We start from the raw sequence: 22175 nt of genomic DNA, 5'->3' as shown, positions 1-22175 counted from the left end.
TGAGTGAGTGAGTGAGTGAGTGAGTGAGTGAGTGAGTGAGTGAGTGAGTGAGTGAGTGAGTGAGTGAGTGAGTGAGTGAGTGAGTGAGTGAGTGAGTGAGTGAGTGAGTGAGTGAGTGAGTGAGTGAGTGAGTGAGTGAGTGAGTGAGTGAGTGAGTGAGTGAGTGAGTGAGTGAGTGAGTGAGTGAGTGAGTGAGTTAACTTTATTTCGATCCAGAGAAGACGCAGGGGAGACCCCGCGCCACCCGGCTAGACCCACGTAGGGACCGCCAAGCCCAGCTCGCTGGCACTCTGGATGGCCAGGGTTTGGTCGTTTTTGTCATCGTAACTTTCTTCAGCTCCTTCGCTGCACCAAGGGAGTCAGTGTAGACGATAACCTCCGTGGTGTTTGTTAATGCACTGAAATGCTCGATGACATCAAGTGGGACTCGTATTGTTCCCGTAAGGGCTCCGCCATTTCGGTGGTACAGGTGCGTGTATACTTACTAATTTTGCGATGACTCGGGCTTACGAAGGAGGCCGGTTCTCCTCGTGGAAGACCCCCTGCATCTGTGTACACCACGCAGTGAACATTACATAGAGAGTATAGTCTCAGCTCGGTAAGCTGGATGGTTATATCGGTGAAGACTGGTTGATTTGTTTGTGGGGGAACACGAAGGGGGAACGTCGTTTTGGAATTCGCGGAGCGGGCCCTCCGTTTAAGTGATAGTTGAATGTAGTGGCTGCTGCAATGCGCTGTCATTTAAGAATTCTGGCCTTCTCTCGCTGAATCACGAGCTCTGAGACAGTGTTGATCTGAGGGTGCCCTTGCAAATTGGAATGTACGTAGGACGACGAAGAGCTGTAATATATAGTTCTCATCAAGTCTATGCTGATCACTTCCAGGCGTGCCTACTGCTGAGCAGAAATAAGGTGAAATTGCGCCTGATTGAAGGACTGAGCGAACAACGCAACGAGCCACCTCAGTGGGTGCCCCGTGCACTCTTCATGTTCTGCACACCTTCCGAAAAAATTAAGTACTGTATCGAGACTCGTTGATTTCTGGCCCGAGCACCTGCACTTCTATATTTTGAAGTATGATCATTTAGTCGATCATGCGGGTTGAAAGCCCGCAGGACTTTTCGGCCCATGCTTCGAGGCCCGTAGTCTGTGCGTATTAATGGAAGACGTCTAGGGCTACCCGCCGTGGTTGATCAGTGGGGTTGGGCTGTTGAGCACGAGGTCGCGGGATCGAATCCCGGCCAGGGCGGCCGCATACCGATGGGGGCGAAAACACTCGTGTACTTAGATTTAGGTGCACGTTAAAGAACCCCAGGTGGTCGAAATTTCAGGAGTCCTCCACTATACGGCGTGCCTCATAATCAGAAAGTGGTTTTGGCACGTGAAACCCCATAATGTAATTTTAATTTTTTTTTTTACATATAGGGCTTCTTGCCAACATCGACATTGCGTATCCAGGTCTTTGTGAGTGGACAACAACGTTATATAGTTCACGCAGATGAGAAAGCCGACATGAGGAATTTTGCGCAGTCACCATGCCAGAGGGAGGAAATGGATGTTAACCGACCATGCTATATGAATTAATGCACTAATTTGGTCATTTCTGATGGCAGACAATACTTCGCATTTTGCTGCTGTTGCACATGTATACCATGCCTGTATATGACCGTAGCAACCACGTCCACACGACTAAGCTGTAGGGCGATACATGTAATTCCATTTGCTGGGAATGACAGGCCTCAGGGCACAAGTACTGGCTAAAACATATGCGAGGTGGGTGATACTTTTGATGATGTTTTATAGCCACTATGAAAAGCCTGTGTTTTGCCACAGCGAGTGTTGGTATCGGCGCTGCCTACCGCAAAGCATTCTACTCGGATCACGTAGAAAAACTCGGCAAGCACCGCCCCTCCCCCCCATTCTCCTACCTCCCCCTCCCCTCCCGCACATGCACACACACAGCAGGCAAACTGTCACCCTGGTGTGCGTACTGGAAGGGAAGCGGTCGACGTAAACAATTTCGATGATATGTTTACGTTTTTCGCGAGTTTCCTCCTTGTAGGTCAAAGCATTATGGGGCTTAGATGTGGGCTCGAAACAGTCCAAGGGAATGTAGTTCATCGAGGTAATCACGGCCAAAGGTTTCCATCATTGAGGCGTCGGACAGTATCTATCACAAAAGAAGGCACAGGGGCCTAGGTGTCTTTCTATATATAGTTCTTACGATATCATCAGAATGACGCATCACCGCGGCGAAGCACTTTGAAGTCACACAGCTTCAAGGTATTAAACTAAAATAGGCTTCTGCTTCTTTTGTTTGTTGGGTATTTGTATATATTATAGCTTTCTTCGCTATTGTCAAATGCCAATTGGCGATCCTTCTGTGTCATATTACAAGCGTATATTGTTTGTTTTTCACCGTTATGGTGTCTTTCAAGCCGTATGGATGCCCGACTTGTTGAATGCTGAGAGAGAGAAAAAAAAAAGAGATTTACGAAATATAATATAACTAAATAAAGAAGGAACAATATTAATATTTCGCTCTGGATGATAATAAATTAAGTAAACAATAGAAATTATATTTTAAAAATTGTGCAGATCCTGCACACTGTGGGAATTGATGTTATGCGAACCATTTTTGCAGGTACCTGGCTATCCAGCATTGTTTTCGTTTCCGCAAACCGTTACCAGGTGAACCAATGTCTTTGTGTAAATTAGGTAGCTGTGTGTCTGTGGGTCATGCGCGTATATGACGACAGCATCATGACGGTGACCACGTCGATCGACGATCGTATGGCAGCAAAGGCACGATATCTACGCTTGTCGTTCGATGCGAGCTTGCGACATGACGATTGTAGGGTTCCGCATGGCTAGTGGATGAGCGTAAGCGAGAGAGACGGGGACTGTGATGCCATTCGTCAACAAACGTGCAATACATCGTACGTATACCTATACTTATTTCATGTGGTGTACGCTAAAACGACGATGGCATTCATACTCCAGCGAAGAAATATTAAAATATAAATAACTTGGACGATCATGAAGTCGGCAGAACGTCGCGCTGTTTCTACGTGCTACGTGTTTCTACGTGCTGGGGAAAGTGGGCCGGTCCCAGAGATAGCGAAATCTGACACGGCCCCTCAAAGCGCGAGCTGTCACGAGGAAAGAAGACGAGAAAATGGCACCTGGCACACGCGCCGAATGTTTCAAAGACCTCCACGGTTGCATTTGGAAGGAGAGAAGTACGTGTATTGATCGTGGTCTAGTGGTTAGAGCATCCGGGTGCTGTGCTCCCCGACAGAGGTTCGATTCCAGCATCGGTAACACGTTATATTATCTTTATTAAAGTCAGGCTAGATAGGAACCTACCTACACCACACTGTTTCAAGAATGAGGCGAAGAATGCTTCGCATTAAAACGGCTTGTGCAAGAACATTGGCACGGTAGACTATGACTAGCCCTGATCGGACCAGACCTAACACTACAAATGCTAAGCACTCATGTTTAGATTATTTACATTGGTATAACAAATAGACTCCAGAATTGCAGAGTGTTGTCCTACGTTCCATTTCCACTTCATTCGCGAGAGTTGCGATCTACATAATTTCACTACCTATAATTAAGCGGATTGGTGAGAGTTGGCCAGGACCATTCCAACTCCTGGAGTGGCTGAGCTGATTCATTCCACTCCACCAAATCTGAAATAAATGAAAACGCTTTCTCAATAACTGTTTAATATGCTTGCGCTGGCGTGCGTACAGTAACTAACAACATCATTTTGTCTTAAAACGTTGCAGATAACGTTGCGTATACTTTTCTTTCTTTTTTGCATGCCCACTATTATTCGGTCACCTTGTGACAAACATAAAAGTGTAATGCATTGATATTTTGCAGGACAATCTTCTTTCTTTTGTTTTTTTTTTTCATATTTACTGGCATATCAACAGGTGGCCATTTCTTCGACCTTTCTGACTGCCTATTGTTGCGTCTTCTGCATATTCTCAGCGTGCGAAAAAACATGGTGCTTGTTCGGAAGCACCGTGGACTCAAGCGGGGTGCAACCGTTTGTGACGTCGTTTACGGCCTTCATCACATGCGTGGTAGGTCCAAGCGTGATCTCGCTAAATAAAGTAGTTTTTGACGACGAAAAATTTCCTGTCTTTAAATGCACTTACACCTTGCAAAGAGGAAACGTTTCCAAGTCTTCACAAGAACAGAATGTGCAGAATACCGCATTCTTTATGATTGCGGCGGCTGGGATATATATTCCACCTATAGGTATAGATACTGCAAGAGACGGTATTGAGTAAAAATTGCGAAATGTAATAAATTGGCACAGTCTAGTCTAGCCTTAAATCAACAATCAGCTGCATATAGTGTCACCCGAGCCATCTGCCAGTACACATGGGCGCTGGACAGTCAATAGTGCGCAAGAAACGGCTGCTCACGTGATAAATTTATTAACCAAATCTGATACCGCTGATCAACCAAATATATTTTTTTCAGCAAAATATTTTGCACATGCTGGTTATTTGAGGCTTCGACTCACGTTTAACTGCCGTGCGATTCGCAACAATAGCTGTGTGTACGTTTCGTTCGCCAGATACGGCTGTCCAAGTAGAGGTGTTTCGTACTTTGAAACGTCATGTTATGATGACTATGATGACATTCTTCCTGATAAAACAAGCTTTACGGGGCCTTTATCTCTAAGGTATCACTACGGATGCATGTGCCTTACTGCCAAATCATTAGCACCCGTGAAAATTCACCTACTGCATTTTTACTCTCCATACGCAGCCCCTTAATTCTGTGCACCTGCCGCGATTAGCTTTCAAGCAATGGAGCGACACAACGTATTGCTGAGACAATTTAAGTTGTAATCTGTAGTGGTCATCTTGAGATTTCCATTACTTCGGATTCTTTACCAGTTGCACACATCAGGGGTCTGTTCTTTTATATCTCTGCAGCTGATAAGAGCGTCTTACGTGGCAAAAGTCCTGACTGCAAGGGAGTATATAGATGTTATTGACGTCAAAGCGGGGCAACGTGCATGCAGAGAGGGAGAGAGAGCGAGAGAGATGCAGCTGTTGTGTTATGTATTGGGTGCCCTTGTGCCCACCTTCGGAATCCACATGTGCACAGAAAGTCGCTAAACGCGGCTTCCAAACTGCAGTCAGTTTTTTTGATGCTGGAACTGTATATAATTAGGGTTCAGCGTGATACTTCAAATGAAATACGGCGCCATTGCATAGGCCTTTTTTTTTTTCGGGCCTAAAAACTTCACTTTTCGTTGTCACCTAGAGGAGCGAGTGTTTTAGCTTTTATCAGTAAATTGTTGCCGTGTGAAGTGGCTCACAGGCCAAGCGTCTAAAAGCGCTGGCCGGTACGATTGCAGCTGGTAAGACCGTTACGTCGAATGTCCAGATGTGCGTCGATGGTCCGAATTGGGGGAGTATCGATCTGCTGTGCTGAGGTTACCGTGTTCCGAACTAAGTACAGGACTTTTTTACAGCTAAGTTGTTAACCTCTCGATGGTCGGCATTTTTCATGCCGATGTCCGTGGGCGTGCACCCGCCGTGGTTGCTCAGTGGCTATGGTGTTAGGCTGCTGAGCTCGAGGTCGCGGGATCGAATCCCGGCCACGGCGGCCGCATTTCGATGGGGGCGAAATGCGAAAACACCCGTGTACTTAGATTTAGGTGTACGTTAAAAAACCCCAGGTGGTCGAAATTTCCCGAGTCCACCACTACGGCGTGCCTCATAATCAGAAAGTGGTTTCGGCACGTAAAACCCCATAATAAATTTTTTTTAATGTACGTGGGCATAAATGTGGGCCGATCCCGGAGGTAGTGCCAATACCGGGCCGGAGGGGAGGAGGAGGAGGAAAAACTTTAATATGGTCCTGTACAAGGTGTTGCCACCTGCCTGGCTAGTTCCATGTTGGGACCGGGAGGTCAAGCCTCCTAGCCCTATCACGGGCGTACTGGACAGCCAGGACTTGAGGGATATGATCAGGAGATCTGATCATTCCTAAAAACCGATTCCGGGAAATGCCAGGGCCGAGCGACCCACACTCCCAGAGCAGATGTTCAAGCGTGCATATCTCCTGTTTGCATGCTTTGCATATAATATTCATGTCTGCAATGTTATACCATTTCTTTATTTGTGCAGGTGAATAATAAGGCTCTGTCTGTAATTGTCTAAGTGTAACTGCTTGTGCTCTGTTTAGCCTATAGTGAGGGGGTGGAAACTCCCTCCTTCCCATGTAGTAATGTTTTGTAATTTCATTGTATGTAATGAGCGTATCTCTATGTAAGTTCTCCAATCCAGCAGAATCAAAACCATATGTAAAAGCGGCCCGGTCTGTAAGGTCGCGGGCGACGCTGTTGGCCGATTCATTTGGATTGACGGGAATGCCATCAAGTGAACCAAGGTGCGCCGGGAACCAATAAATGTAACGTGTAACATTTGTTTGCCTTTTGTTAATTATTCTCGCAGCCTGCGGGGCAATCTTTCCCCTATTGAAAGCTCTAATAGCCGTTTTCGAGTCGCTATATATTTCGATGAATCTATCGTCTGTTAGTGCCAATGCAATGGCAACTTGTTCAGCGTCTTCAGGTTTGTTAGTGTAGACCGTGGCGCAGTTTGTGCAATTGCCCTGGTGATCTACTACCACCGCCGCGAACTTACTTAGATCTTTGTAGGCAGCCGAATCGACAAAGCAGGCTCCTCTGCCCCCTTTATCCATTTTCTCGATTAACGCCCTGGCTCGTGCGACTCTCCTGTTGATATTATGTTTTGGGTGCATATTCCTGGGTAGAGGTGCGACAATTATGTTGTCTGCGAATTCTTGATTAACTTTAACGTACTGTGCTGAATCCGTAATGGGGTTGATCATGATCTTGTCCAGGATTGATCTTCCCGTGCTGGTTGTAGATAGTCTCGCTATTTGTGATGTTTCTTGAGCCTCCGCGATCTCCATGGTCGTGTTGTGTATTCCTAATTTGAGCAGTTTTGCGGTGCTGGTTCGAATTGGGAGCCCCAATGCGCTTTTAACAACCTTCTTGATCACTGCGTCAAGCTTTTTGAGTTGAGACTGCGTCCAATTGTACATGGCAGCGGCGTATGATATATGACAGAGTACGAATGAGTTGATTATCCTGATGAGGTTATCTTCTTTCATGCCCTTGTGTCTTCCTGCCAGGCGCCTGATCATCCTGCACGCGTTATCCGTTTTAAGGGTGATTTTCTTCACCTCGGTATGGTTTCCACCGTTTGCATCAATGAAAAAGCCTAGTACCCTGATCACGTTGACTCTGGGTACATTGGCACCATTTTCTGTATGTAGGTGTATATTGCTTTCCGATAGAGGTTTCCAGCCCTTAGGCCTGCCCCCCTTTTCACGTCTATAAAGTAGTAACTCCGATTCGTGGGGGGAGCACCTGAGTCCAGTGGGCCTCAGGTATTCTTCCACCGTCTTGATCGCTTCAGTCAGTGCGTCCTGTATCTGCCCTTCACTGCCACCAGCACACCATACAGTGAGATCATCAGCATATATGGTATGGTCAATGCCGTTAATCTTGCCCAGCTTTCTGGACAGACCAATCATGCACAGGTTGAAAAGGACGGGAGAGATCACCGATCCTTGGGGGGTTCCTCGATCTCCGAGCTGAACCACTTCCGAGTTTGTGTCTCCGACCTTTATCTTCGCCGTGCGTGCTTCGAGAAAGGATTTGATGTATTTAAACATCCTCAACCCGAGTCCAATGTCTTCTATCGTTCTGAGGATGTCCGATCCGCGGCGGCGGTGAAGCAGGCTTCAAGCACTCAGCAAAGTGAAGCGATAAGTGTATACAGTTAGTTAGTTAGTTAGTTAGTTAGTTAGTTAGTTAGTTAGTTAGTTAGTTAGTTAGTTAGTTAGTTAGTTAGTTAGTTAGTTAGTTAGTTAGTTAGTTAGTTAGTTAGTTAGTTAGTTAGTTAGTTAGTTAGTTAGTTAGTTAGTCATACTGTGAGCACATGCCAAGACAGGAGTCGTGGTTACATTGCTGTCTTAAATTATTCAATAAAAAGCAATCAGGACAGGAAGGCACAACGTATAGACAAAGACGAAGACAATAAATCGCGTGAGTCACAATAAACAAGTAATATCACTGTATAGGTCAACGAAAATAATTGAGGAATTTTCAAAAAGACAAGTGGTGCACCAGCTAGACAACTGCAAACGACAAACAGCCAACAATAAATCGTATTCTCAACCGTCTACAAATAATTGGTAACATCCTTTTCGAAAGGACATTCTACTATCTCTTGTGGCAAGTTGTTCCAATCGTCTATGCTTCGAACCAAGAACGAAAGTTTGAATGATTCTGTTCTAGTATTAAGTGGTTTAATATGCTTTGAATGCTTTGTTCTGGGGTTAATAGGATTATGTAATGCCATGCATTTTTCTAAGTTTACGTTATATTCTCCACTGAATAGGTGAAAAAAACCATGTCAGCCTGTTAAGCTGCATTTTCTGCTTGACAGTCATGAGGCCAGCACTACTTCTAAGTTCAATACATGGACGACTGGATCCTATAGCGTGTGTTAAAGATAAACCTCAAGGCTTTATTTTGCCCGCGCTCACATTTTAGCGTGTTTTGTTGAGTGTACGGCTCCCAAACGTGACTTGCGTAAGTCAGTACAGGAAGTACCGTCATTTTATGAGCCACTGTTTTTATCTTTGGGGCGTCGTCGTTAAGTTTCGTCGTAATGACCAAGGTTTACGCATGGCCTTACTACAAATGTTGCCAACATGTACCTACCACTTCAAATCATGTGCGAGATGAATCCCTAGATATTTAAATTCCTTAACCTCAGCTAATTCTGCTCTGTTGATGCTACAGGAGAAAATTAACGGATGTGTCGTTTTTTTTTTTTTTCGCGTCATACGCATACAAGCAGTTTTTGATTCGTTCGGCTCCATTTGCCACTCCTCAAACCAGAGGCTCACTTTTTGTAAATGGTTACAAAGTTCCGGTTGGTCATTCAGGGTGCATATTTTAGCATACACAATGGTGTCATCTGAATAATGTTTGATGGATATTTCTTTGGAATCGTATTCTTTGGAATCACGCTTACAACATACAGAACAGCATTCGTCTCAATAAAGAATAAGCACAAAACAAGCATCCAAACCACATAATTGATGATAAGGCGCTCCTGATAACAATGCGAAGCACCTAGCGCTCCCCGCATATACGTTTCCCGGTAAAGATTACTGTTACGTAGCTGCCGCGGCAACGGCAGCTTGCGATGTGTTGAGTGACGTCACTAGCCTTTCGTATATAAAATAACCAGCCTAGCAACTGATTTCAATGTTGCTGCACCGCTATGGGTAGGCAACGCCTAGTTAGGACTGCCCAGGAGCAGTGTGAATACGAGGAGCGGCAAATGGAAAAAGAAACTGCAATACGACCAGCGGCTGCGTGCTGTCAAAATTACCATTACTACCATTACTACAAATTACCATTAATACCATTACTCTAAAGCAATAACGCATACCCCCTTAGCAGTTGTAGTGGTGCTTTTCAACAGCTTAGCTGGACATCCACTTTCACAGGGTCGGGATGGCCAGTCATTTCTTCTATAAGAGAATGATGTGATAGCGGTTAGATATCAGCATAGCAAAGTGGTGTTAGTATGCCAAGAATGCTGATCGCAATAAAAGCAGTGACAAACAAGCAGCAACCACGAAATTCGGGCGTATACCCAGTTTCCTCGCTGCGGCAAACGGAGTCACGTGAAATACATTTATATCTACTCAACAGCGACGGCAGCGCCGGTCTCTCCATGGGCCAAGGGGCATTTCGGAAACATCCGAAATGTGCATAAGTCGTACCTCTAACGAAAACCACACTTCAGAGAAATTCGCTATGCGCATGTACTGAAACGCAATTTCATGTTGCTGTATCTAATAGTACATTTGCGTCAGGTAAACCTTGCCGTCTTCCGCGAATATCGCAAAACATGGAAGTTCGTTGAAGTAAAACGTAAGCATGCTGTGATTTTGTAATTCTTCGCGCAACTGAAACTTCGTTGACATGTGACGTTCAATCAAATGGCGGTTCAGTGTATGTGTATTTTGCGTCAGGGGTGGGAATAAGCGAGAATATCTGACTCTGCAAATGCACGTGTAAAATGCTCTTAAATAGATTTTCAACTAGCCGGACCTCCTTTCTTTTCCTTCTTCCTGTTTGCTATTCCGTAGCTCGGAAACTCAGATGAACGAATCAGCTTGCAATGGCTTCCTGGTCACTGCATCGTTGCAAAAATTAAAAATTAATTAAATTACGAGATATTACGTGCCAAAACCACTTTCTGGTTATGAGGCACGCCATAGTGGAGGACTCCGGAAATTTTGACCACCTGGGGTTCTTTGACGTGCTCCTAAATCTAAGTACACGGGTGTTTTCGCATTTCGCCTCCATCGAAATTCGGCCGCCATGGCCCGGATTCGATCCCGCGACCTCCGTGCCCAGCAGCCCAACATCATAACCACTGAGCAATCGCGATGGGTTGTATTGTTGCAAGGTGCGCAGGTAAGCTCATATATTTCCTAACTAAATTTCGCGAAACACGTAACAACGGGTCCCCCCAGCCCCTCCACTTCCTTCACTGATCCTCATTTCCTTGCCAACTATATGCCAGTAAACTGAATGAATAAAAATGTATCTGTACTGGAAGTACCGAGCGCCACGTTCATGCGGGCACAGGGTGGCCCACTGGTACACGCTGTGCCCACACAGAATGCGCTCTCGGGAGTACGATGGTATACAGAGTACCCAACTGGTTCAATTAAGAAAGCGCACCATTTCAGTCTACCATTCGAGCATCTCCTAGACCCTGGCTTAAAAGGATTACTACCTCATCATTTTTCAAGTTTCCAGGCCGCTCTAATCTTGTGTACGCAAGATCAGAGCTGCTTTTGGGACCGCGTAGTGAGATAATGTGAAGTAGCTCCAAGCGGTGCATGAGGGGCCCATGAAAAGCGAAGACGTGACTTGATCCACGCCACACATGAATGAATTCGGCTTTACGTGCCAAAACTATTATTTGATTATGAAGCACGCCGTAGTGGGGTACTCCGGATTAATTTTGACCCCCAGGAGATCTTTAACGTGCCCCCAATGCACGGAACACGATCCACTCCCGATATTCGAAGCACTGTGTATATAGTTCTAGAATACCATATAGCTATACCGCTCAGCCTCAGGCCAGCTTCTGTTTCAACCGTCTAACACAAGTAATTTTGGCTATGGTTACTTGTACTTGACGGATAGCTGTGGATGACTTGTCACAGATACATGCTCAAGTGCGATTACAGATACAAATGGACCCAGATGCAAAGGGCCGAAAGTAGACGGATATCACTACTCCTCTAAAGAAAAGCAGATGGAACGAAGGGGCAAACTTGGACAACCTACAGTATTTTAGTAAGTGTGCAAGTAATAAGCAAGCGGATTCAAGTTCTGAGACCATACGGCAACTGATATTACATTTCCATTCATACAGAGCAATAAAGCAAAACGAAGCGCAATAGTAATTGAAAGCTCACGCGTTATATAGAGTGGTCACATTACAAAATAGCACACTTTCTATATCAGTTACATAAGCAGCACATGCGACCACTCGCGAAACACGACTTTAGATCCGCATGATGCACGCAAGAGCTAAAGATAATAATAAGCACCGAAACGGAACAGCTCAAATTGTCGCGATTATTTGACCGCGTCAGAACACAAAGAAATACTGCCGACAGGAGTGCCACTAACATACATGGACGTCCAGGGTCAAATGATGTACGAAAAGAAAAACAGAACAAAACATTGAAGATCTAGCACAAATAGCGCGCACATCTACGCGACACAGCAGTCCGTTTGGTCCATACAGGCCTGTGAACGAGATGTCAATTCGTGCTCAGTGGCAATGAAGTTCCGCATTACCGGAAACTAAGCTCTCGTGAACCGAGCGTTAACGGGTCCTCAGTTGAATATGACGCTTTTTCTGCAGCTTTTTCTTCGACGCCTCGTCTGTGTCCCTTTAAACACGGCTATTACAACAGCATCGGTGGCCGTCCCTCTCCAGCGCAGCAGCGGCCGGCGCACTGTCCGCAGCGGCCGGGCGTCGCGCGGGCGGTCCGCCGCACGCGCTCGCTTCGGGCGGTGTTGTGAGAGAGGGGAACCCCGTGGGACCGCCTTTCGGCTCGCAGGGGAGCCGCGCGGCTCCCCCATCCCGGTATGGGACGGACCATTCAGGAACGGCACCGGAGGTGACGTCGGCTGCCTCGCCGGCAAATCCGAGAAGCGCTGGCCCCGGGCCGGCCACCACGACGTCCCCCCCTCCCTCCTCGGCCAGCGCCAGTGCTTTGCCCAAGCGGGGGAAAAAACTTGAAGGCTCCAGAAGAAGACGGCAGGAAAGAGCGGCGGCCGGCCGGACTCAGCTGCGGTCCTTGCAGGGGCACCGAGAGCAAGCGGGCTTCGCCCCTCGGCAGCAGCGGCAGAGAGCCCCCACCCCTGGGCGCGGCGAAGCGTGGCGGGGACCCTCCCAGGGTTCCTCCTCCCTCGGAACCCTTGCCTCGGAGCGCACCACCAGGAGCAGCCAGGTGTCACAGAAGGCCCCGGCGACCCTTTCGGGATGGCAGCGCTCCGGCCCGTACCTCGCGCGGGACCCCCACGAGGGGCCTGAGCCAAGTTCATCGCACGTGGGATTGACGCCGGTGAACCGAAGGGATTCGCGACCCGTGCCCAGCGCCACAATTCTGTGATTGCTACCGCCGCAGTGTGAATCGTGATCGTTTTTCTTTTCTGCGTCGAGAGCAGCAGCTGCGGTGCCTCGTAGCCTGCCAGGACTGTGTGTCGGCTGGTGAACCTCATGGAGAGGCTCATGATGAGGTGAGTGCCTTGGCTATGCCGCTACGGTGATGTTACCTCGGTCGAGCATACGCAATGACAGCCTCGATGCAGTGTTACGCTGCGACCAATGCGAGCGCTCGTCGAGGAAATAGTAAAGATGTAGTAACACATAGTTACTGCATTTTTACTTATTTTGACTGATTCTCACTGGAATGAAAGTGGCATTGAGAGTAGTATTTTAGCGGAATGTGTCATTGCACTGTTTGGTTAATATCGACAATTCGTGCGGTGCTTTTCCCATTCATGGAACGTTAGCGAGTGTTAGATGGTAGTTTAGCGTATTCTGCCCGTTAACACTGATAGAGAGAGGCTTTGGCAGATGACACATAACAGAGATGTGCACAAAGCTCAATCCTTCATTTAAGAAATAGATGGTTGCGGTGCTTGGTTCATATTTAGTTTGTGTGAGAACTGCCATTAGATCTCACATATACTATATACCTGTCACAGTTATTATCTGAAAAAAATCCTTAAATGATCTAGTGCCGTCACAGGCACCAATCTGAAGCTATGCGTTCGCCTCTATACCCTAAATGAGAGTGTATATATAATGTGGCGTGCACACGCCACCACTGCTAGCATGTGGGTTGGTTGGCAGTATATAGTTACCGTAAACGTGCTTCACTCATGGAGTTTTAAAGATAAAGTTGGATATCGGAAGTGTACATTTGCCTATAATTTCGCTTAGCTCGCCGACTGAAAGAACTGCAGACAAGGAACTGATTTGCAACTTCATAACAGTTGTTGTGGTATAGTGTAATTCATCTACTCACTACGTAACAGTTTCCTTACTTAAGCATGGTGATTACCTTGTGTCATTAGTAGCAACTTGAGATCAATGTAGCTTCTGTCAGCAGTTTGACCCGTCAGCATGTCTCGAACATTGGAACAGGTAGACCATGCATTTAACGACAGTTTTGATAATCCACGAAAATCTCGTAAACTCGGACACGATCGTTTACCACTGTGTGCACACTTATGGGTACGTGCAAGTTTAAAGAAAACCGTAGAGAAATAGCGAAAGAAAATGTGTACCATACAAAAAAAGCTATACCTTCACGCCTGCTTTCACTTCAGTTGTTATATTTTGCACGGTCAAAATCACTCGCACCTGCGTTTTTGCTGAATACATGAAAAATCAATCGCTCTTCTATCGCGGGACCGCTTCTCCCTCGTCAGGACGTTTCCCTGCACGAAACAAGGTCAGCCATACTCAACTGAAAGCCTTTCTCTAAAAAAAAAAGTAAATAAACTAGATGCACAAGGCACAGTCAAGCTAAAGTATACGCGGGAATCAGTGTCAGCTGGCGGGGACGGTTAGGCGCACTGCGTGGTTTCCCGGTGACAAGTGACCCAATCCGCCGAGATACACTGCGCTGACGAGCCGAGTTTGGCGTAAGCCAGAGCGCGTGACGACAACCGCGTACGCGAACCCAGCATGCATTACAGAACGCGACGTACATGCAGCGCGCAGCAACAGCAGCAGCAACGCGGGCCCCCTCCTTCCGTTTGCGCAAAACTGCCGCGGCGTGTCACATTTTGACGCTGAAAAGGGTATGAGCTTGGCCGCGCCGAGTCGCGGGACGCGCAGTGAGCGCAGGGCAAGGACATGCGAAGCGAATCCGAGGTGGCCAACGCCTGCGTGGTCGAGCCTCCTCTTTATGTGGCGCATGCCGTGAGCTTCCTCTTTACGACGTGACGTCTCCGCGAAGTATATACGAGCGCGGAATACGTAAACAGAGAGGGTTGCCTCTACGCAGACCTGACCTCAGTCTGCTAAGCAGGCAAGCCTGGATTTACGCTCTGGTGGCAGATTCCACTTCGCATACAACAGCGCGCGAAACGAGCGTGTAGTCCGATTACGGACGGTGCGACCTACTATAAACGGACCCCACTGCTGCAAGGGCCGTTTATAGATCCCCTCGCTGTGGAAGCTTGCATGGGAAACTTTGTTTTAGCCCGTTTCCCTGCAGCTGGTCCAGGAGGCTGCCCTGTAAGGCCTACTTGAGCTTTATTTTAATGTAGAACGAAATTGCTCTGCCCCGTAGAAATCCCACTGACAGGCAAGACAAGTGCAGTGCCCTTTTTTTTTCCTCCCCTTGTTTTTTTTTTCTCGATTGATTTATGTGTAAGGGCACAAGTGATCACCGCTACGCAGGAAGTTGTTCTTTAAGTCTCTAACTTACGTAACAGGCTCTGCTTTCTAAACACCCTGGCGACTATTCATCATTGTGACGCGTTCAGTTTCACGCTTGTGTTTCCTAAGTCGCATAAAATGTGCCTCAATAACAGCTTCTTAAAAGCTACAGGGTTATGTCGCAGAGTGTAAGTGGCTGGAAATGCATGGTTCTTTTCTCCCCGCAATTATGAAACAAGCACGACCAACCACTCTTGTCCTTTCTGATACTACCACTTTATAGGCATGCATGAATATTGATAGGCCTATTTGCACAGGTATTCTGGTGTTCTTTCACTTAATGGTACTGTTATGTTATCGTTCCTTTCTATCTCTCTCTCTCTCTCTCTCTCTTGGGTGCAGTAGCGAATTAACGTAATGAGACTTGATGGATTCCCTATAACTGCACGATTTGATCTGCGTATGCTGTGGCACAGGCAGCATGGGTGGTTATCTCCAAGGCAGATGCTAGTACTTGGACAGTAGTTTTGATTGATTATTCGTCCTAAGAGCCAGGGCCCGTATTCACAGAAACGTTCTTACGCTATAGAATTGTTCGTAAGAGCAGATGTCAGCAAAGCATGATGTTGCAGAGAGAAAGAGAGAGAAATAGAAGAGATGAAAGGCAGGGAGGCTAACCAGACGCAAGTCTAGTTTTCTACCCTGTACTGGGGGAAGGGGTATAGGGACGAAAAGAGAGATGTTGGGCATATCGTTACCAAAGGCGGCTTATGATTGACAAACAACGCTTGCCAACCGAAGCCTTTTTACAAATTTTGTACCATTTCCTTTACGTCCGTATTTTTGCGAACAGTGTCTCACCAAATTAGGATGAGATTGACGTACAGCATATGCCGAACTTTATCATAACGCTTCCCATGCAGTAGTCGTGTGGCTTTATGCGCTTAGAGGAGATCATCGCTCTATGGGTGCGTGGGACATACCGTGACATCCCGAGTTCCAGAGGCCTATCGCCCGACCTCTTTTTCTAAATGAAATAACATTTTCAGATAATACAGAAGGGGACAACTCTCCTACCTCTTTCACGTGTCCTGAAGACTATACGCCGCGTCGTAGCTTATATCAGTACAGATTAAGCGCACTTTGCACCAGTCATATTGGCGATGTTTCATTTTCAACTTGTGCGTGTTGTTTGCCAAAGCATGCATGCCTTATAGCGACATATCGGTAACTCATTTTGCTGGCAAACGTTTAGGAAGCAAGTTGGTTATGGGTCAGTCATGACAAGTCATTGCCGCTCGGCTCATGAACTTCTCCTTTTACGCGAGAACCCGTCCCCCATTCTTTTTTTTCTCCTGGGAAATTACGGGATGATGAGAAGCGAGGGGGGGGGGGGGGGGAGGAGTTTATCAATTGCGGTATTATTGCACGAGAACCATGGACCACCGCAGGCGAAAGGATGCACCAATTTTGACGTCAACTCCGATGACGGAAGAACCAAACATGCGCGATTTCGTCACCTGGCTGCGTTTTGTTACTTAATAGTATTTTCTTTCCCTCGTGGATGCAATAACGCTTGCTTAGCAATCAGTGTGTACGCATACATACTCGTGCCTGCTTGAGGTTTCTTGGCGTTGTTTATCCGGACAGCACCCAGTATGCGCACTAATGCGCAAACGTCGAACGTCCGTGTGCACCTAAAATGCATCCACCTAAATTGTACCCGGCAGAGGTCGCACAATGCGTCCGTCTAACCGGCATGCCCAGCACGCGCTACCGATCGGCCGTGCCTTCCGCAACGCGGCTCCAGAGCGCCAGGCGCACGCGCTTAGCACCTCTTGGGACGCGAGACCCAAGCGACCAATTATCGCATTATAAACCGGAGCCCGGTAAAGAAAGAAGGAGAAGCACGCCCTGTTGTGCGGTGCGCGAGGGTTGCGCGCGCGAAACACGCAAACGAGAGCAATCGCACAACAAAGGAGGCGCACGCACACACGCCGCTCTGGTACCGGAACCCCCTCGTCGCCTCTTTAACAAGTGCGGACAAATGAAAGGCTTCCGATAATGGGCGCGAGCGATCCTGCCGGAGCGCCGAATTCCCAAAGGTGCCGAAGATACAACAAGGCGGCGAATCATAATAAGAACAGCAGCGGTTTTATCGGGCGTCAGAATCAGCAAACTATCTAACCCTCTCGGTACGCGATCACGAAGGCTGGCGCATCTTTCCTTGCAGGGCGCGCAGGAGCAGCGGAGGTGGGGAGACGCGCGCGGCGAGGGTGAAGCGAGAGACCAAGCTCTTCGGGCTGGTCGTGCGCGGGGCGCGCGATGTAATGTGATAAGCCACGCCTTTTCAGAGGATGCCTGTCGGCGCGCAGCGAGGCTAAACTGGTAGCCAAAAGCGTGACCATTACATGTCAGATGATAGTCGGCCAAAAGGCGCTTGTCCGTGCTCGGATAGAGTGTGTAATCGCGCGTCGTGAGTTCCCCCGCCTCTCCGGCGCAGGCAGTCTCCGCTCGCGGTCGGCTCCCGCGCGGCCATCGCGAAGGAATCGTCTGCCCACGGACTGCTCTCCCCGCACGAGCCAGGCCCCGCGGGGAGGGCTGGGCCGAAAACGGCCAAGAAGAAGAAAAAACATTCATTCACTCTCGGTATTGTTGAGACAGAGGAATGGTCCACTTCACCCTTGCTTTGCTTATTATTTATTACGTAAAGACATGCGACGTTGAAAGGCGAGAATGAGAACTCTATACATACATGCATGTGAGGATGATTGTAGTGTAAGAAACTGTATACTATTATAGAGGGACACGCTCGGTAGGAGAGGCCGTGGGCGAGCGAAACGGTGGCGGTGTGAAAGCGTGGTGTGTAAATTTCGGCTAAGACAAGCGCGCTCGATGAAGATACATCCAGTCGATGGCCTCCTCCCCCCCACCCCTTCTTCTTCTTTTCTTTTTCTTCTTTTTTCTTTTCTTTTTTTTTTTCTTTACAGTGCCGGCGTTTACGATGCCTGAAATGGAACAGTGCCAGGGCAAATAGGGCATGTCGCGTGAAGTCTTTGCTGTAAAGTATCCAAGTCGTAAAGTCAGCCTTATCAAATCAATTCATTGGCGTCACCTGGGTATGCGAAGTTGAGATAAGCAGACATTGTACGCCCTTGAGCGATTAATTCACCAATTTTTATACCTTTTCAAGAGCTAACTCTCCACAGAGATGAATATAACCGTCTTTCCCGCGAACATATATACACTTGAGGCACACTTTTTACTCTGTGTGTTGTGTACAAGTGCGTGCATTAAGCTCATGTAAACGGTGGACTTCGGGCACTCCAATACGAAGCGTGGTGAGTCATAAACAATCGCTAATTCCACTTTATTAAGTCAGAACCTCCGAGTCATGCCAGACCACCATCAAAACCACATTGGCAGCGAAGCTTGCTATATACAGTTATACTGTAAGCCAAATAATCGTCACGTTCTTGCGCTTATGCACAATTAAAAGATTTCATCAGCACTCAATCAAATTAATTAAATTATGGGGTTTTACGTGCCAAAACCACGATCTGAGAGCCACGCCGTAGTGAGAGACTCCGGAAATTTAGACCACCTGGGGTTCTTTAACATGCATGTAAATATAAGTACATGGGTGTTTTCGCATTTTGCCCCCATCGAAATGCGGCCGCCGTGGCCGGGATTCGATCCGACGACCTCGTGCTGAGCAACTCAGCCCCATATTCATCAGCACTTGGTTTGCTTATAGGACAATGAGCAAAGTTGGTGCGCGCTTCAAGTTATGCTCTCCTGGGTTAAATTGAGGTTATGTTTGAGAGAAAACTTTCATTCCTTAGACTCGCTTTAGGTTTTGGGTATTACAAAATAAAAGAAAGGTGAAAACTGAAGCTTCATAGCAACAAGAACACATGGTCAGTTTTGAATGCAGGGACTCCTTGATTTCGCGAAGAAAAATACATTTTCATATTGATAGATACTGTTGACATAAACAACTCATCCACATCTTATTTAGAGTCTATATTGCTGAAACTGACGACAATTACTTCTTATAGATGTGTTCGCAATATCTCCACCTGATACATGAGCGAAAGTAGCTTGGCATACCACCCTATGTCGACAACAGGGGATATAGGCCACAAATAAACGTTTGTAGCGTTGACTATCAATCATCGTTGACAGCACACCATATAAATAAAAAAAACTAAAAATGACCCTCGCGACCAAGAACTTGTTCGCACGTTACAAAGCATGTATACCGGCAGTATTTTTCTTTAAGGCGTCGTTCTCGCGGTACGGTGCAAGCAGAGAGCAAAACAATATGTACAGCTTGGAAGGAAGTTTGGCGCGCAAACCATAAACCACAGGTAGTTTGGACGTGTCATTTATCAAACTCGGAGATGCGGGAGCTGGGGGAGGGGGGGGGGGGTGCATCCAGGGAGCCCGTCCATACCTGCAGAAGCAACTCAGCATAGCATGGGAAACGGAGGCAGCGACGCTTGTCGCCTTGTTTCAGGCAGGTTTGGTGCCGTTATTCAGCGCGGGGAATCTGTGACGATTGACTTGTTTGCCACGAAAATGATCACGCACCCACGCCGCTGAGCGACGTCTTTCGAGAAACAACGCCTGTATTATATACAACAAGATCCGAGTGGACGCTTGCAGAAAGCGAAGATCAACGCGGCGCCGGTTCGGCTCCCTCTGTCTTTGTTGTAAACGCGCATTTGCCCTTTCTTATACCTGAAATTTCTCGCGCCGAACTAGTAGGCGGCAAGCAGACTATATAGGCGTGTAAAACACTTGCACGCAGGCTTCCGCAGCTTCGGGTCGTATAGCGTTCTCATGTGCCCTAGAAAGCGCCTCTCCATTAAAATAAGAATTCACAGCGATTGTGTACGGCAAGTCCAGTAGGCGCCGAAATCAGGCCGTTAACAAAGGACACGCGTTCCGAGAGTGACTTTCACATATAGCAAATGTAAATTGGTGGAGAAGTCTGGCAACTTTCCCGACACCAGCCCCCATTCACACGGACCGGCGAGCAGCTGACGAACTGCATTTTGAATAGATTATAAGTATAAGCCCGGTAAGACACATTACAGTGTTGTTGCTCGCCCGCCTGTCAAACAGCAGAATGCTCACGCAAGCACTATACCGAAAGCAGAATAGCACTTCATGTACAAACATTAGGAAGTGTACGCGTAGAATGAACTGGTACAATGTCCTCTAATTTGTTTCTGGCTCCCGAACATTATCGATGCGCATACATAGTGCTACAACAGTCGCTACAAACCTGTATACATTTATTGCCTTAACTGTATGGTTCGTCATTAAAAGTTAGCTGACGGGTTCAGCTGACTTCCCAACAGTATAAAATCACCCGCGGGCTTTCAGTGCTACAAGCAACGAAGTTACTGCGCTCACCGATCATGTGCCTTCTTGATAAAGAATGCAAACAACCACGGTGTGGTGTATTCATACGCTATAGCCCAATCGTCACATGCTATCGCAGGCACAATGTATCCCTTCCTCCGCGCGTTGCGAACTATACCGCCTCAGCACTGCGCTGTATGGATCATGCACGTGTGTCTTGCGGTCTGACAACAAAATCTGACAACAAAAGCCGTCTGTTGCATGCGAAGGGTGCGGATTTAAATAAAATAAGTCGTTCTACATTGGAACACTTGTTTTGCGTATATTTAAACTGTTACACTGAGCAAGTTTCTTCTGCAGATGAGCTGTCATAAATAACAACGTGAGTAAACGCCATAATTAAGAGCAAGAAACAAGCGCAGCTTCAAGTGAACTGGAGCAGGCGTAACTACAGCTTCGACAACCTGCTTAGCGCATGCATCTTCGTCTCGTAGGTGGCAATAAGCCCGTACAAACGCCAGCAGAGATCCGTCGCTCAGGGTTAATCCCGCCTTTCGCGCCCCTCGAACTTGTTAAGCACCCTTTTAAGCCCGTGCTGAGGTGGGACTGTGCGCGCGGTCCGCCCGTACACCGCGCGCCGAATCGAAGGACGTGGCCGCGAGAGACCCGCGAAGCCGAGAGTCCTCGGCACGCGTCAGCCTTTTCGCGGAGCCTCTGGGGTCCCTCCGGAGACGGCGGCCCAAGATAACAGGGTGAGATATGCAAACGAGGCGTCAGTCCGCGACGCGCATGATTGGGTGTCGAAACGAGGACACCCAAGCAGCTTCCTCGTCGCTGCACGCACGCACGAGCCTGCCCGCGTCTCGCCGCCGCTGCGTGCTGCCGCGCGGCGTCGTCGCCCCGCCGCCCCGGTGCATGCATGCACACACGCTCGGCGCGCCAGTTTCCTCGAACAGGCGGTATGCCGGCACGGGCTGCGCGGCTTTCGTTTCCAATATGGAGGGCGACCTTCCTCGCCCTGCGTCTTCAGGCAGAGGGACTCATCGCAGTGGCTTACCGGCTATGTGGCGTTCTGCCGCTCAGCGCGAGGTCGTGGGTTCGATACTCTCGGGCTGCTGCAGCAGCATTCCAATGGCGGTAGTATATACATGCAAAGATGCCCGTCTACTGCGAATTTGGTGAAGGTTAAGCGATCTCAGCTGGTCCAAATTAATCTGAATCACCTGCTACGTCGTCCCTCCTTAGAAGAGGTGCAACTTTGGCACGTAAAACCCCAGCAATCAATCATCAATCCACAGTCGCGTGACATTGGCATTTAGGGCCCTGGCGACACCTGCAGCCCTCGAGCCACCTGTCTTGTGTCTGTCGTTACAGCCAGCCGGTGAGGAAGGCGTAGATAATGGTGCAGACGTCACGCTTTTGTCACGCAGCAGTGACGGTGAAGAATCTGTTAGTGAATGTCAGCACTGTAAGTCTCGAAGCTAACTCGTTGTTGAGAGATCTGGTGCCTAGGAAAACAAGCAACACTCAAAGAACAACGACAGTGGCGAGTACAATCGTCGCTCTTATTTAACGGGTTGAGTCTCGTCCACTATTTATACGTATGTATAACAGTACATTCCAGAATAATATTTCGATGGGGGCAAAATGCGAAAACACTCGTGTACATAGATTGAGGTGCACGTTAAAGAACCCCAGGTGGTCGAAATTT

At 47.8% G+C, this 22175-nt stretch overlaps 1 protein-coding gene and 1 long non-coding RNA gene across 8 annotated transcripts in view; both read left to right on the top strand.

The window, feature by feature from the left end:
• LOC139054749 (uncharacterized) overlaps positions 1 to 12182 on the top strand; it is an 88098-nt gene extending 75916 nt beyond the window's left edge. The window contains exon 3 of the long non-coding RNA XR_011511472.1: positions 12050 to 12182. This is a non-coding gene — a long non-coding RNA (uncharacterized lncRNA). The remainder of the gene's footprint in view (positions 1 to 12049) is intronic.
• Positions 12183 to 12443: 261 nt separating this feature from the next.
• The window catches only part of sv (paired box protein shaven), a 243189-nt gene continuing 233457 nt past the window's right edge, over positions 12444 to 22175 (top strand). For all 7 annotated transcript variants that reach the window (XM_070539673.1, XM_070539681.1, XM_070539697.1 and 4 more), the window contains exon 1: positions 12444 to 12930. In XM_070539673.1, the coding sequence (XP_070395774.1) occupies positions 12911 to 12930 (20 nt within the window). In that variant the 5' untranslated portion in view covers positions 12444 to 12910. The remainder of the gene's footprint in view (positions 12931 to 22175) is intronic.

The sequence above is a fragment of the Dermacentor albipictus genome, chromosome 1 (assembly GCF_038994185.2).
Source record: "Dermacentor albipictus isolate Rhodes 1998 colony chromosome 1, USDA_Dalb.pri_finalv2, whole genome shotgun sequence".
In the NCBI taxonomy this organism is placed as follows: domain Eukaryota; kingdom Metazoa; phylum Arthropoda; class Arachnida; order Ixodida; family Ixodidae; genus Dermacentor; species Dermacentor albipictus.
Note: the sequence above shows the minus strand (reverse complement) of the source record. Positions and strands in the feature narration are given on the sequence as shown.